This window comes from Elaeis guineensis, chromosome 5 (assembly GCF_000442705.2).
Source record: "Elaeis guineensis isolate ETL-2024a chromosome 5, EG11, whole genome shotgun sequence".
Classification (NCBI taxonomy): Eukaryota; Viridiplantae; Streptophyta; class Magnoliopsida; order Arecales; family Arecaceae; genus Elaeis; species Elaeis guineensis.
The window spans coordinates 12,644,726-12,662,201 of NC_025997.2; the positions used below are offsets into that span (position 1 = coordinate 12,644,726).

Consider the following 17,476-nt stretch of genomic DNA (forward strand, 5'->3'; position numbering starts at 1 on the left):
ATACTATGATAAAGGTCATAAATCCGCACAAAATCTAAAATAGTACCAATTAATTGTAACAAAGTTAGTGTTTTTTTCCAACCCAATGACATTCAAAAGCAAAGAAACACGGGCAAACAAAACATTTAGCTGCTTAGCATAGAACCAAAAGTACCCATAGGAACAATTAAAGCCTAGAAACAGTTAAGATGGAATCAACATACCAGTTCAAAAACTTGGCGTGGTTCAATTATCGATAATAGATCGTAACAAAAGAAGGCCAGGCTACTATTCAAGCGTTTGGCTAAGCTCATACCCTTCTTGCAGCGCTCATGAACCTCCGTCAGAAGGCAATCATAAAGCTGCATGATACATCGGAATACACCTTCCTTTAACTGCAGTGGTGGAATATCTTCACCTAGACGAAAGAAATGGCAGCAGCCTTATTATAAATTCAAATGGAGGAACCTTTTTCCATTATTAAAACCTCTTCACTAATGCACAGATGGTGTAAATGAATTTTACAAGCATTTTGAGCCAAACTGAATTTTGAGTAATAATTTTCTCTTTTATTTTTTGAGGGAAATAATTTTCTTTTTTAAGTTAAACTGATTTACAAAATTCTATGCTGTATGTCGATTTTTATATCTGAACGGTGATATTCAGGTTCTAAAGGTGCTAAAATAACAAATTAATACACTAAACCAACAAGAGAGTTACAAAAAAAAGAAAGCACTGCTTTCTTCATGTCTTCAACATACAGTAAAAAAAATACTTGCCAAGATCAAAACTAGCACCAAAATGTATGACAGCGAGGTATCACAAACTAGACAATGCTGCAGCTTATAGGTTATTAAGAAGTCCAAGTTAACATTTACACAACAAATGAAAATGCAAGGTCCAGGTACTATTGAACCTATTCATGCATGCACAAAACACAAACCGTGCAATAGTGTTACAAGAATGGTGCAAAAGGCAATCATCATGTACCAGTCCTACTGGCCTATAGTGGCTAGTATAGTATAATGAAAGTACAAAATTCAAGAGGTTTGAAGGAATGAATTTCTTCCTCAAGACCTGTCTTTTCCTTCATCATAGTCCCCTAGACAAACTAATATTCCATTGAAACATTTTTTTAGAGCATTATTATGTAATATGGAAACAAAAGAAAGAAGAACTCTTGTGATAATGTAGACAAGCATAAATCTATAAATCTAGGTTGCCGCTTATCCATTTAATCATCAAGGCTTCAACTGCTATTCAAGAGTCCATCTACATTTGCAAATGAGGACTCATACAGAAGACCCGCACAAATCAAGGTAAGTCTCAAATTTAAGGTTATAATGGAATTAATTATCATAATTCTTAATTGATAAAGAAGATTTTTGAAAAGACAACTTGAATAAACATAGTGCTACCTATAGGAAGATTGTGGTCGAAAAGACAGCTTTGTTCTAATGCCATTGATTTAACAATAAGCTCCAGAAAGAACCATGCCATTGCCAACACATCATCATAAACTGGCCCCACACGGTAGCCTTTTGCCTGCAAAGCATAAAAATGCAACAATCAGAAAAGAGACAAACAACAAATGGTCACAACAAAAGTTCTGACAATAAGCAAATATTTTTTCAGTGGAATGAAAGCATAATCTGAGACATATATCCTGAAAATGCGGCTTGAGAAGTGCAACAAACATGTAACTTTATGTACAACTTAATAGAATTGTAACAAAAATATGTTAGTTAAATAAAAACAAGCAAATTGTTGATGGTTGAACACTACCCAAGCGGTTCTTATATTCTAGAAACTAAATGAAGTTAATTGTCGGTGTTTCTCAACAAAATAGGTGCTGTGATCTATTGCAAACCTACCAGAAACAGTCACATACGAAAAGGTAAGAGTGTGATTATCAAACAAAATCATATTTTTTTGAGAAAATACCTTCATTCATATATGATCTAAGGAAATGAAGTATTTTTTTGGTTATCTCATAGAGCACCTCACAATGAATAAAAAAGAGTGCAATTCCAGTGACATGCAGAAGTTCCCACAACTTGCCAATACATAAGATTCTCAGATGAAATGAACCAGTCCACAACTCTAAAAATTAATTAGGGAATTTTTCAAAAAGAAAAATACAATTGGTTTTACTATTTGCAATTTTGATATTTAGCTGTGAAACAATAACACCCTTAGTCCCTGTCATGCTGGCATCCCACCCCCTCCGATACTTTGGAATGGTATAACAAATATTGCACAAGTCTTGTAGATCAATTGCACAAGCTTATTAACTGACTCCAGAGTTAACGGTAAGCAATTTTGTAAGAGAACTTGCAGTCTTGCACAAGTTCGGAACATAAGTTGCATAAATTTCCAACTACTGGGCCAAAAGCAAGGGTGAGCGGCAGAGGCTAACAGCATTTATGATTAATGGTGAAAAAACATTTTCCCTGAATAAAAAAGGTATACTGAAGTAGCAATAGCAAAACCAACTTTTCTGGGGCAAAGTCCTCGATTCATGTGCGCTACAAATTAACATATAATCTCCTAGGCAGATTGTCAAAGTAATGGACGTGTAGTGCAGAATGAAAACAATCAAGAAACCCTTTCCAAGATTAATGAAACGATATTGATAGATATAGAAGCATATTCCATATAAACTCCCTGTGAAAGAAAATATGGCTAGTGCTTACCTTACTCCGAGCCAAGCTACCCCAAACTGTAGATAAACCAGGATAAACCGGTGCTTGCCGACCACCAAAGTCATCAAAAGCATAATCAACATAGTTAACAAGAAAGCGATTTCTTTCAGCCCCATCAGAGGACTCTTGTTGCACCCTGAAAGACACGGTAGACTGTGAAGAACAAAAAAGTAAAGCTTTACATGCATAACCAACAACAACATGAAACAGGGTACGGACACAACTAACAGGAGAATCTGGTTACTAGACATTTGCACCAGTTCTTAGATTCGGAAACCTCACAAAACAGGATACTTTATTATTAGAAAAGTGTGACTTAAATAAACATATTAAAAAGCAAAAGCAATATCAGGAGCCAAGTTTATAATTTATGGTATTCGATTAATTCTAAGATCTATGTACTAGCCCAATTAATGATATACTGACTAAAAATTTTGTTTGAAATTTATATATTACGAATAAAAAAGGTGAAGTGAAAGACGTTAATGCTGTGACAACCCAAATCACATAAAAAATGGCATATTGCTTACACAAGTGGGATTTTTGTCTATTAGACATTTTCTGACTCTTTGAATAAAGGTTGGCTGTTTGCCTGTATTTCTTTTATTAACAAAAGGTGCCGGACCTCCATGACAACCATAAGAACAATTGTTGGCCTAAAATTTTAGGAAAAATGGATCCATAAATATAGTAAGTTAATTATTAAGAACAAGGTTTGTCCCATCTGTGTGCTGTAAGCATCAAGAAATATAGCAAAAGGTGTTAACCAAGAAATTTACCTGGTTAGAATATTGACCATAGCTCGAAATGCTGCAACCTGCAAGAAAGATGCAATAACAATGAACAATAGAAGATAATATATAGCCGAACATCAACAAATTGCAAGAGAAGAAATGATAAGATATAAGTAAATTGGCACCAAGCAATTGCCCAGATGAGGTTTTGGTAAAAGAATAGAAGTCAAGAAAAAATAATTGAGCTTAAAAATTAAAATATGAGACAGCTTCAGCAATACATAAAAGGCTGAGCTAACAACAAAACCTGAAGGGTTTCACCACCATCACCAATGAGATGTAGGAGCATATTAAGAATAGGTTGGAGAAACTGCAGCAAGGCAGTTGACTCAACATTCTTCAAGCTGTTGATAGCCTGCATATAAAGTGTAGCATCTTCACTTATTCAACAATACAATGTAATCATAATCTTTTAACGAGATCATCCACTCAATTCTAGATTGACTGCAAAGATACCATTAACAACACACATACTTCTCTTGTGTTTTTCCTGAATAGCAATTTGTATCAAAATGGAAAATTAGCAGCAGTCACCCAGCTAAAAATGTTATTTGTAACAATAAAGCAATGTCCAATGATTTGGAGTAGACTATGAATTCTTCTTCATAATTATTCATAATAAGGACCACCTCTAATGTTGACCTAATAAAGTTAATTACTTTGAAGTGTTGGAACTTTGGAAGCTTATGATGAAGTTAATATTAATCAAATGCATTTGTATAATATTCCAATTTAAGAATATCTATTTCACGTTCCTAGCCATTAGAAATGAGAACAGAGCAAGACTCAGCCATCCCACCTTTCCATTGAATGAGGCTTTGTTTCCCATTTCATTTTACCTTTTAGAAAATCATTATATTACCAACAGCAAGAGAACATCATGATAGAAAGAATTGCAATAGTAAAAGGAGATGTATTGATAGCTGAAAATGAGTGTGAAGTGATGCAATAATGCGAGTGCCTCATAAAAACATTCAGAAAAAAACCTACATACATCATGTTACAAATTTACAACAAAGTAAACCAACATCTTCTCCAACTCAGTGTACTAGATTAGCCAATCAAGAGTTTGTCCTGGGAAAAAAAGGCATTTCCATGATCCAGAACTATTTCTGCAAGCATTATAGTCATTTGCATCAACTGACCTCAAAAGAAAATCTCATCTGCTGATCGACATATTGTTTGGTAGACCAAACTCCACAAAGGAATGAATAGAGTGCATTCACAGCAATTCATGAAATATCACATGCTCCAAAAAAAAAAAAAAAAAAAAAAAAAAGAAAAAACTCAGCAGATTCATTTCTACTTTATAGATATCACAGCAACTCAAGAGGCCAATTAGTTGTGATGCAAGATTAATGGCAGAAATCAGATCATCATAATTTATTCTTCCCTCAAAACTACTACCAAATTTCTCTCGTCTGCTCTGTTCCTATGCATACCAGTACTCTGGCTAATGAAAAGAAGGTCAGAAGACATTACCTTGCATTTACTAGTATTTATATTTAATATGCATCACACAGGCAAAGCTTAGATCCACCTCACCATACAGGGAAACCAATAATCATCATAAGATTGAAGACAACTGATAGTAGACAAAAAAAAACAGCAACTAACACTTAAACAGAATTAATTCTATAGAGAAACCAGTTCTCATGAATAAAGATTCAAAAGCAAAAATAGTGCAGAAACCAAAAAGAATACCTCAAGAAGTTCAGAGCCCCAAGGAGGACTTGTACGAAGGGTATGCCGGTCATACTCCAGAAAGAAATCTCTAATTCGTTCATTGACTGGAAACAAAGAAGAGCATAGCCTTAGACGTAATCTGAAGACATTTTTCCCATCCTCCAAGTAGTCCAACCTCTCCTACAAGATAGCACAATAGATAAATGTAGTAAAATTAACAATACTTTATAACTTTCTGCAGGCCAACTAGATCTCTGTACTAAAATCAGTGGTACATAAATAATATCCATGGAAACCAAGGGACAACTACTTGGCTAGAATGCATTGGATAAAGAAATTTGATATTAACCATAGCTGTATTTATTTATCAATCATGTTTTAAAGAAAAGAAAACTTTGTCAGTAGGATACCTTGCCACTGTCTTGGAGATAATGAGGAATCAGCTCTCTCAGAATTGGTAATGATAAATCAGACTGCAGCCTGGAAAGAAAAAGATAAGAATTGCATACCTCAATATTTTCATAACTTCAGCACTTCTAAATTGGATCATAGATATTTTCCATTCCTGGATTATACTCATCATACTAACATGGTTTCTCTAGTTCATTATAGATGTGTCAAGCCTTGAGAAGAGTTAAACATGGCACTTACAAGCAAATGCCAATTCAGTTCTAACACAGGAAATTATAGGTTCGTATATATAAAGGCAATGTTGGATGCTTTCTTGTGTCAAGGCATGTCAATAATAGGCATCATGCAGGACATTATATGATAATATTTGAGACCGATGATTGATATTGTCACATAAGTGCTACTCTCAATCTCGGCGAATATTTATAGTTCTATAAAGCAATCGAAATTGAATAGGTTCAATAATGAATTTTTTGCCAAGTTCTTGAAACAAATTGTGTAGCATGTCACACCTAGCCAGCAAATGCACAAAATGCTACAATCTAATCCATGATCACCAATGCATCACATGCATTTATTTAACAGAACTCAAGGTTTTAAATCCCATGGGATCTCCATGAAACCGGACGCCCCGCTGCCATGCCACATCCCATCGGCGGTCTCGGTCATGTATGCTGGTGGATATGCTCTATCTCACTGCCCTTCTTCTCTTTCTTGTTTCTTTCTTTTTTGTTGTTTCTTCCTTCCATCATTTCTTTTTCTTCACCTTCCTTTCCTTTCCTTTTTCTTTCTTTTTCTTATCCCTTCTTTTATTTCTTTTTCCTTTTTTTCCTTTTTGTTTCCATTTTCTTTCTTCCTTCTTTCCTTCATTTGCTTCTTTTTCCTCTCCCTTCCTTTCTTTTTTCTCCTTCTGCTTTCACTCTTTTCTTTTCTTCATCTTTCCTTCCTTTCTCCCTTTCTTCCTTTCCTCTTTCTTCTTCTCTCCCCAAATGGATGGGTTTCAAAGGCCCGAATCTATCCCAATCCCTTTTTCTTCCATAGGAACAAGATGGGATGGGTGCGATGGCCCCCATCCCACCGGGACTTAAAACCTTGGCATAACCACAACCTCAAATCCAAAACCACAATTCTTCCATTGATCATTCGTCACAAACTCACAATAATGAAAGGCAGAATGCTCTCAAAACAACTCAAATATAGAAATTAGGTCAAATTTTTAAACAGAAAAATAACATAACAATGGCTACAAGTTTATAACAGGAAGAAAGTCATAAACAAATAGTTTAGTTCATTACTTTGTACAAGACCCCAGACATCAAAATATTAAATATGATATGAAGAGCACATGATGCCTACAGTAAGTCATTGCAGTTATCAAGGTTTAGCAGAAGAAAGTTATCCATAATCTTCGTTAGGGTCACTAAGATTAACCACAGAATGTACATAAAGGAAGAAAAGAAATCACAAACAACAACCACTCAAACATTGCAGATGCAAAATCCCCTTTTTTATGAATCTTTATCGCAGATTGTACAAGTCCTTAGTACTTGGAGTCATTTATGTAGTTATATACCAAGAGAGCTCTAGAAATTATGCATCTTTGTAGAAGCATTATATAGTTTATCTAAAACAAAACCTATTAAGAAGAGATGACAAGTCAACAATTTACAAAATATACAGAATTAATTGAAACAGTGATATGAAACCAACACATAAATTACACTGAAACCATAAAGTGAATGGAAAAGTAAACAAGTAAAATGTTGGTGGAGAACAAGTCAATACAGTTACTAGTCATCACATATCATCATAATCCCAGGACAAGCATAGTCAAGATCGTAACGATTCTCATACTGGAACTTATCATCCTCAATATTTTTCTAAGTTTATCATCCGAAAAAGGATATAGGATAATAATGCTAGAGCTTGGAAAATGGCACGTACTGAATGTGGGTGGACAGTGGAAGTGCAGCATATCCAACAACTACCTGCATGTGTTTACAGCATATCAGATGATGCTGCGGGAAACTCAGGTATGCTAATACATAATGAAACATTTCTGTGCAAAAATCGAACAAGATCTCAACATATTTATCATTAAATCCACAATTTAAATAAAACCCTATTAATAGTAGGATGAGGACTTACAGGCTTTGGAGCTTCAAGTTTCGTTTGGAGGTCAATATGGAAAAAAGTGAACAAAAGATGGTGCTGCAGAGCCAAAAGGGCAGGAAGACAAATTTTAATCTCATCATGGTAGCAGGCCATTCTAGCACCACTAGCAATTTGTGTATGAGCCCATTTTTGAGGTGCTTGACCTGGATCCCTTGGATAAATAGCCTGAGGAGAAAAAAGACCAGTCATGTATCAAGTTAATGCATTCAAAACTCAGACTAAGCATCTTAAATGCTTTTATCATTGTAGTTACAGACCTCTAATGGTTGTTTGCGGATGTCAGCATCATCCTTTCTCAATTCGACCCTTATGAACAGATTTCTTTTGCGGCTCAAAGTAACAGTCAAGGGGTACACGTAAAGACAATGGAAAAGTTGTAAAAATGGCTCACTCCTGGTCATCATGCGAAAATCAAAAGCTTGGAACTGCCATAGCACCAAATATTCCGATCAACATTATTAAGACATGAAGTATGCTTGTCTGAAAAAATCAAGTCCACATTCTACAAAATTGGAAGCTAGTCAGCATTATTCACTCAGTCTGACAGCCACAAATTTAAATTAGCTTTTACTAATTCACTGAAAAATTTAGGATATATCTCAGTTTCTTGAATGAAGGCCTGCATACTCTATGCAGGAAAGAAGAAAGCAAAATATTTGAGGCACTCACATGAGACTCATTAAAAGCTACCATCACCCACATGAAAGGAAAATAATGAAACTCAACACCATCATTAATAAGATACATATACTAATGGAAACACAAATTTCCACTTCGCTCTGTCTCACAAGTACTAAAATCTTCTTGGCATTCAAAACTCATGTCAGTATTTTCAGAATTTGCCCAATTCATTCTGCTCTACCCACCACAGATATTTTCAGTGAACACATCTCTGTACAGCCATCTTGCTCTTCCTTGAATGTAGAACAACCAAGTACATATATCCAGACTTAGCCTTCCTGTAGATTTTATCATGGTTATGCAACTTTTCAGCTGTTGTTTGAATTAATTATTTACATGCTTGTGATGATCTCGCATCATAAGTAATGCCAACTATACCACACTTAATTTATTGCTCTTGGTTATGCAAAATTTGGTTACTTTTGTTTAAGTCCGACATATTACAAAACCATCTCAAATAGCTATTCATATTATTTCACGCATGCAAGAGCCAAGTACCCAAACATTATCCATGAACCTCTCAAAGAAATCATTCGGTACAATATCAAATTTGTCATGTGTCATAATTTTCAAGTATTTAGACTAAAATGATAGTATAAAAGTTCTTACATTATTAGGCTTCTTTTATTGTTTCCTTGACCTGGACCTTAACCATTTACTAGCTACGTGATATTCCAGGAACCTCCCAAATCAACCACTTGTTCCAACATCAGATTTGGTATAATTTCTAACTTGATAGTAGTACTAATGTTTCTTCCATTGTGCAACTTTTGATAATGTTTCCTACAAGCACCAAGCAAACTAAATGACAGGTGGCAACAGCTGTATTAATTAAATCAGGTGATATAAAATTAAACATGAAAAAAATTCTGCATACAACTCACATCATCATTACAATAGTCAGGGTGACTTTCTGCTATCAAATTTGAACCATTCCTGTGTGACTCTTTCCGATCACCGAGATTACACTTCAGATTACCATTCCGCAGCCCATCAAGACCATTGCCAAGGTTTTTTGCATAAGCAGCTTCAGCAAACCTACCACTCGCATCATTTGGGTCATTGATCACACTTCCACCTTCAGAAATGTTGTCAGCATCAACATTGGCAGCATGAAGCTTTTCAATCTCCAATCTCAGTATGCCTTTCACAGGCTTGTGCATCTTCCTTTTAGGGTCCTAAGAAAGTAATAGAAGAAAAAATATTAAAAAAGAAGAAAAGATAGCATAGGGATAATTAAGTGTCAGTTTTACAGATACAAAATGCAGAAATGTGTATCATCTGCGAACCACCAATTATAAGTCACAGCGACTTGAAAGATATGTATTTGCAATCAAGGTTTTACATCCCAGCAGGATGGGGGGTGTCCCGGTCATCCCGTCCCATCCAATTCCTATGAGAAAACAGGACCGGGACAGGCTTGGAACACTGAAAACCCTCCATGCAGGTAGAGAAGAAGAAACAAGAAAGAAAGGAAAGAAAGATAAAGAAAAGGAAAAAATACAAGGAAAGAAGAAGAAAAATGAAAAAAAAAAAAGAGAAGGAAAAAGAAAGGGAAAAAAAGGAAGGTAGAGGAAAAGCAAAAAAGAAAGAATAAAAGGAAAAAAAAAGAGAAAAAGGAAGAAAAAAAGAAAAGATAAAGGAGAGAAAGATAAAGGACATCCATTGGGATGTATGATCGGAACTGCTGTCGGGATGGGATGGGACAGCGGGACATCCCATTCCATGGAGAAATCGGGACATCTTTATCCCATGGGATTTAAAACCTTGTTTGCAATATCTTTCTGTCCTTTTCAAAGCTTGTAGATTAACAATAACATAAAACTTCAAATGCTCAACCACGGAATCCACCAGAATCCATCATGTTGATTTAGCAAGCAAAACTGTTTCAAACAACCCTTTCAGATTAGATCTATCAACAAAAGTAAAATTTTCAAAATGCACAAATGTAAAGGTCTTGGAATGCAGAACAATCACACAAATAGATGGATAGAGGCACTTATATGTTATCATCTAAAAAGAATAGCTAAAGAAATATCTTGCACACATTTTATGGTAATAACAAGGCCGAACCCTCTAAAGCCACATGAGAAATGGAGAAATTAAGAATGCATATAGAGAAGACCAATATCAATTTGAACACTATAGAAGTCATTAAAGAGATTAGGCAATGAAAGAAACAAGAGAATTTATAATCAAACTTAAATATGGAGTACTTAATTTGTGTGTGTGAGTATTGCTTGCAGAATAACTACCACAAAACATGATAAGCATTAAATTGGTTAATATGACTGTTAATAATGCAATCACCCTTTTCATTTTTTATATATACAGAGCATAGATATAGAAACCAGACTAGCGACCAACCTGACCAAAGGTCTGGGCCACCAGGTCATTGGTCCCGTCAGGTCGTACATCGGACCAGATTATAATTAAAAATATTTTTAAAATTTAAAATTTAATATCTACACACAAATATGGATAACTATTTACAATATTTCTGCTTTTGACAAAAACTACCAATAACTTTTTACATTAAATACTAAGCTTTGTAACAAATTGATATACATTCTACACTACCCTTTAGTTGCAGCATAAATAGAATAATCAAAATTCACTTAGTTTTTTAAAAAATAAAAGTAAAGTTGTATATAATGCACAAAGTATGTAAAATTTGATATTTTATTTTTAAAATTAAAGTTTTAAAAGCATGCAATGCATAAGATCAAGCGTACATATTTTTCCCTTAGTTTTGCATCAAAAAGAAAAGAAATGTTTATTTTTTTGTTTTTCATAGGAAAGAAATGATTAGTAGGAGCAAGTAAACATCTTTTGGAAAACAAATACAGTTTACATTGCTTGATAAATTGTTGAAAACAAATTTTTGTATTTCTAGTTGAGAGCTCCTGAAGAAGCCTTGATCATGGGTTGAATTCCTGTCTCAGACTGCATTTGTCAAAATTTTCCTCTGTTGCAGACCGGTGCACTCAATTTCGACTGCACGGTTCATCGGTTTTCTCAGAAAACTAGCAACGTCAGCAGGATTCATGTGGTTCGACAGCATTTCCAGGCCTGCATGAAAATGGGACCAGCAAGGGGTCTGGTTTGCCAGTTTTCTGGTCAGACAGACTGGTCCAGTCCGATTTTTATAACTACAATACAGGATACACTGCACCCCTAATGATCACAAAACAATAAAATATACTATTGTACAAGTAAAAATGAGATATGATCATTATATGCCGTAAATTCATATTGACCAAAAAACTTATCTGACTAACAAAACCAGAAGATGATATTGAATTGACCATCACCTGAAGTGATTCCTCTGTGTAGCTTTCTTTGACCTTATTTAAGTTTGATATCTCAACAACAACTGAGCTTCTGCTTGAATATTGGGCCAATTTGCCATCCAAATTGATTTTGGAAAGAGGTTCCACAACACTATCTTGAGAGCTTGAGGCAGAGATGCTGGGAGTGAGTGGGCTGCTGGGAGAGGCAGCACCACCAGCAGATGCAACATTGTTATTTTCAAATAGCGGAATCATAGCCCATGCAAACGATTCTCTGCAGGGCATAATTCGAGACCAAACTTGCAGCCTTTGTTTTTCCCTCTCAGTCAAGTGCACCTAGAATGCCAAAAAAACTTATATGCTTCGATTCAAAGATATTGCACACCAGAAAGATCATCAAAAGAAATCAGAAAAAGATGAAGACACAAATGTTATTAGAATAATGAAATCCAGAATTATGTTACAAATAAGATCTGCATCTTCTCACATGAATAAGATTTTATATGTTACAAATAATGAAATGCCTTACAAGATGTATCAAAGATGAATAATAGACTCTCATTAATTGTCTCAAATAATTAAAAAGAAATTTAAACAAGATAAACCTTTTCTTCTTCAAGAACAGCAGTAAAATACAAAGCCTGGACAAAATAAACCTTGACTTACAGGTTCTTTGCGAGAATAAACAGATGGAGTAATCCCCCCTTCTTCTGTAGCAGGTTTCTCCAGCTGAACGAGGAGGCAAACTGATGCAGATGGAGTATCTAAGGAGAAAATACCCCGATGTTCTGAAGAAACATTAGCCTATAGAGGGACAAATGAAGAAATCAGTTTTTTTTTTTTTTTTTGGCAAAGGGAAAAAGAGTATGACAGGGAGCCCAAACATGGTAAAAAACCAGCATAAGGCTGCATCGGTTTATTTTAACAATAAGTTCACAAAACTTTATTTAAAAAAATAGCCAAATAACATCTGAAACAAGTTACCCATCTTACATCCTGCAGTTCTGTTGGTAGAACACGAAAATAGAAGTCTTCTGACAATTTTTCCCTCCTCTCTCTATTATACAAGCAAATTGTACCATAAAAGGGCTCTACAAGATAAATAGCCAAAAGATCGGCATATTTAGAATCAGAATCATTAAAAATGCGAGCCAAGAAACATATATCTATTAGTAGCAGTGGCACAAATTATGGAACATCAAAAATGATAATTGGCACACGACACTCACCGACTAATCCAGCTTGAAATGACAAGGACAAAACCTTCACTGTGATATTCAGGCCACTGAGATCCATGATTAGAAGTTAAGCAACCAAAGGAAGAGTCAGAAGCAATAAAGCTCGAACACAAGAAGCAGCTAAGCAAAATCATGGACGACTCTTAGCAGCGATGAAAAAGTATTTCTATGAAGTTATCTAAACCTTTTATGTTGTGTTGGAAGAGTTTCTGGAGTCCTTTGTCCAAAAATCAGCAACCTCTCATTTTCCCAGTCAAATACTGGCTCATATGCCGGCAATGGAGACTCACCAAAATGCTGGAAAAATATTGAAAACCATTATCCACCAGATATTTACTGATCAAAAGAATTAAAAGAGAGAAAGAATGACATATAACATGCACAACGCCCATGATAGAAATTCTATCAGAAGGCTCGAGTTCTAACAAGCCAATGCAGGTAAAGGTAAAAGAAGAAAAAAATAACAATGCATACTGTGACTCTTGTTTCCATTTCCTTCAAAATGAAGATAAAAAAGACCTCAAAACTACATCAGACAGAAAGACACAAAAGACCACCAATAACAAGGTATAAAGGAGAATTTATAAGACAGCATTTTTCCAAATGAAAAAAAAAAAAAAAAAAAAGAGAGAGAGAGGATGCTTCCAAAACCTTCATATACAGCAGCTAAAATCAAACTATGGCCTCTAGATTTCCATATATCCACTGACATGGTTGCTCCTTAACTAATATATGAAGAAAAATTACACATTATAAAGCCTAGTTTAACAGCAGAAACCCTGATATCTAATTGCTTAAAGCTACGACAGAAGCACATATGACACTTTTCCATACATATCCATGTAAAATAGCACTTCATTTGCATCTCTCAGTAAATGAGTAACTCCTGATATGCATGGCTGGCCATAAGCATGCCTCAGACTAACATGAACAGGACATATAGGACTTTGCAACATAACTGCAAAAATAGACCACAATCATTTAGCTGACAAATATGATAGATCTGAAGGATTTAAATATCTCACTCATTTAAAATTGCATTATACAAGATGATCAGTCGGGAAAGAAGCATAGAAAAATATTGCCTAGACATGATAAAATTGTACTTCAACAATATGCATATCCATAAGCTTTCTTAACATGTAAATGTTTGTGCACAAAAGCCACAAATACAGATGTACGTATGCAGGTTATCAAGCATATCTTCCCGCTATGCTGCACCAAAAATCTTCATAAAAAGTTTTAGCAAGTACCATATTTAAACTTTTGGAAGATGAAATGTAGGAGCCGGTCTCAGGTATGTGCCTTCCTGAGGTACTAGGGATATCATCATTAATAGCATCTTCAGTCTTAGAATGCCTTGCACTAGCAAGGTGCATCTCTGTGGCACAAAAAAATTGATATACATCAATGGATCCATTTTCACACCAAAATAAATCATAATAAAATGATTCAGTACGATACTATCACCTGTTTCAATATCAGTATCAGGTCCTTCAAAAATTTGACTTTGAAAAGATGATGATGCAACAGTTTCGTAGTGCCCATACTTGGTTTCATCCTTCACCCAATCAGCCTTATAGCATTGTACTAACTCATTTAGATGTGGCCATTGATCCAAATTTTCATTCAGCTGAACGCACAAAAAAATAAATAAAATAAAATATTAGCATTTGCATATTCAAAAGTGTGGGCATTTCAAACATACAAGAGCAGGGAAGAACAAAAATATCAACAACCACATCACAAGATTTTATAACTAATTAACTTAATTCAACAACCCTACCATAGATTTCATGTGACTAGTTTACTTGGATAAGCATTCAATATTTATGCTAGTACGCACATAATTTTCCTACAAAATAAGATCAAGTGTAATCAATCTTAGCAGCATTCCAAGATTAACAAGCTAACTAATATGGGTTGTTCACACCAATCAATGTTGGAAAACACCCAGTCTACATTAGACATTAAATAAGTCTCCAATTTCTTTCTCATATAATCATAAGCCATATAATATATGAAATAGAACTGTTAGGCATTAGCAACAAAATGTGTCTTCAAGATCTCATTATTACACTGGATTGCTAATGTGATGGTTTTGTAAATTAATGAAATCCAAAAATATTATGCAGCCAACAGCAACTGTCAGTTACATGTAACATCATCAACACAAGCAGGTGACAATTTATGGTCTGGAGTTCTATTAAAGGATGTAATCATTTGGAGTATGTGACAGACATCCAAACAGCTGCCACCAAGGGTGGTGAGGTTCTGAGGCATGAATGGCTAAGCTTCCCTGTAGGCTTATCCGATCACTACAATCCTGAAATCATCCCTATAGACTGTCGATCCACTCCCAAATTCTGATTTGGTGTATAAGAGAGGAATGATATGAACCATATGATTTGACATGCACATTATTTTTATAGAAATTTAAACATTAAAAGAAGACAATTCTTCTTCATCCTTGAAACCAGTCAAAGGAAACAAGACAAGAAATCTAGCATAAACAATTAAGTTACCCTAACTGCCTGCTACTTGTAGAGAACTCAATCAAAATAACAGCATATAAAGAAAATCATTTTCTATAACTTACTCTTTTAATAGTAAGATCAATCATAAATGAAATAATTATTTACTTACTTCAAAAATAGAGAATGATATATTTACTTAATATCATGTATACAAAGCAGACACCACTAAACCATTGCATATGAAAAAAGCAAGCATTCCTGTGCCTGTTGCTGAGTTTTTTATGTATTCCATGCAGACACATTTCTGGCCCTACAGTTTTCAAGAACAATAAGCATTAGATTAACTGTATTATAGTCAGTTCTATAATGCTGAACTCGGTTGTCATCATAAGTTTTGACTTGATAATGCAAATATTCATTGGCTTAAATGATATAGTCAAGTAAAACCCTTTAAACTGGTTAGTAAGCACAATGAGAAGGTTGTTTAGGATGGAAGCCCTCTTTGTAGCAAACATGCATCATCCATTAAAAAAGGTATTTAGCAGTGGAAATAATTCTAATAATAACTCCAAATTTAATTATGAAAAGAATAAACAAACCAATGGGTCCAGGTCTGAATAAGTAGCCCATTGGCGCATTATCCTTCCAAAACGTTGCCCATTGCACGATGCGTAATCTTCCATTGCCTGGATCAACATTTATGAAATATTTAGTAATGTACAGATGAGATCATAAGAGGTCTGAAATTACAGTTTCTAATACAAAAATATTACTCAAACCAAAGATATCAAAATAATAAGAATGCACTTTAACCATATTTATTTGTTGTTGAACTATCAGGGACTAAAGATTTAATCCCAGCTTCTTACAAAAGCATTGCTAATAATACTGATGCAGGCATCAGCTGCTTTCAAGATTACCAAAATGCAATAACGCAAGTCCTGTTATTTGACTAAGAAGTAACAAGCAGAATGTACAATCTATCCATGTTGCAAGAGCATGGTTTAGCGAACATGGTTGATGGTATTTTTTAATCAAAAGTGTGAAATGAAAAACATTTAAAATGCACCATCTACCTTGCAAAAATACCAATTTAAATAAACCGAGAATTTATAAAGCAGCTAAAAATCTGGTTCCCCATTGAGCATGCACATCATAGAAATATTCAACATAACGCAGGAAGTTGGGAGCAGTGTAGTACTGAACAAAAGGCTGACTGAATGTCATATAGTAGGTAGAGAAAAAAGAAAAACAATAAGCGACTACTGGTTAAGAGCCCACTGCCTTCATTAACAGTCCCAGAAATCTTGGACCAAGACCAAGTATTTTCATCCATAAAGAAACTATCCCTCAAGGGCAACATTTGTTACTAACATTATGGTTTATCTTTCTGCTTCCTGAAAGATTTCCCTTTTTTTTTTTTTAAGATACACTTGATGATAAGTCCATCAAGAAAGAAAGCAGTATAAATATGAAACAGAGAAACAACAAGACTAACCTGAGAGGCTAGGATGTCAATTGAAAAAGCCTGCAGTGAGAATGTTTTCACAAATGTTCTAACATATGATGGAGAACAAGAAGTTAAGATGTCCAACATGCTTAGCATTCAGCTTACACCAAAGATATTAGCAAAAGAACATGAAGCTACTCATACAGGGTGAGATAAGCAGGGAATGGATTCATTATTCGATGCTATCATTGCATAGTCTAAAGCAAATTAGTTGAATAGTGTTATGGTTGCGCAGATGAGACAGGTCTCTGGTTGCAACATGTCAGTATGTCAGACATTCAACATTCATACTGAAAGGGTTTGTACAATTTGAAATAAATCAAATACAAAGAATCACTCTGTATTTCAATTCAGTTATTTGGTTTATGATATGTGCTGGCTATTAGACAGTAATGGCTATATAATCAAAGAGAAGTTGAAAGTTTTACTCATCATCTGCTCTTTAGCTAAATATGGTTGCCGTGCTATTTTAGGAAGTTATATTAAGGGACTAAATTCCCTAATTGATCATTTGTCCTCTATTATTG

The 17,476-nt window shown here is 34.7% G+C and overlaps 1 protein-coding gene across 2 annotated transcripts in view; it reads right to left on the reverse strand.

The window, feature by feature from the left end:
• Window positions 1–17,476, reverse strand: part of LOC105044902 (guanine nucleotide exchange factor SPIKE 1) — a 30,980-nt gene that overhangs the window by 10,268 nt on the left and 3,236 nt on the right. The window contains exons 2-20 of one of the 2 annotated variants that reach the window (XM_010922985.4): window positions 16,039–16,125; window positions 14,433–14,595; window positions 14,216–14,343; window positions 13,147–13,259; window positions 12,954–13,009; window positions 12,718–12,815; window positions 12,391–12,528; window positions 11,746–12,060; window positions 9,316–9,609; window positions 8,008–8,175; window positions 7,724–7,915; window positions 7,520–7,563; window positions 5,575–5,644; window positions 5,183–5,344; window positions 3,726–3,833; window positions 3,464–3,501; window positions 2,676–2,820; window positions 1,398–1,524; window positions 204–397 (exon numbers count right to left, since the gene is read on the reverse strand). In XM_010922985.4, coding sequence (XP_010921287.2) covers window positions 204–397; window positions 1,398–1,524; window positions 2,676–2,820; window positions 3,464–3,501; window positions 3,726–3,833; window positions 5,183–5,344; window positions 5,575–5,644; window positions 7,520–7,563; window positions 7,724–7,915; window positions 8,008–8,175; window positions 9,316–9,609; window positions 11,746–12,060; window positions 12,391–12,528; window positions 12,718–12,815; window positions 12,954–13,009; window positions 13,147–13,259; window positions 14,216–14,343; window positions 14,433–14,595; window positions 16,039–16,125 — 2,640 coding nt within the window. Of the gene's footprint in view, window positions 1–203; window positions 398–1,397; window positions 1,525–2,675; window positions 2,821–3,463; window positions 3,502–3,725; window positions 3,834–5,182; window positions 5,345–5,574; window positions 5,645–7,519; window positions 7,564–7,723; window positions 7,916–8,007; window positions 8,176–9,315; window positions 9,610–11,745; window positions 12,061–12,390; window positions 12,529–12,708; window positions 12,816–12,953; window positions 13,010–13,146; window positions 13,260–14,215; window positions 14,344–14,432; window positions 14,596–16,038; window positions 16,126–17,476 lie in introns of both variants that reach the window. The other variant, XM_073257554.1, reaches the window with a different exon arrangement.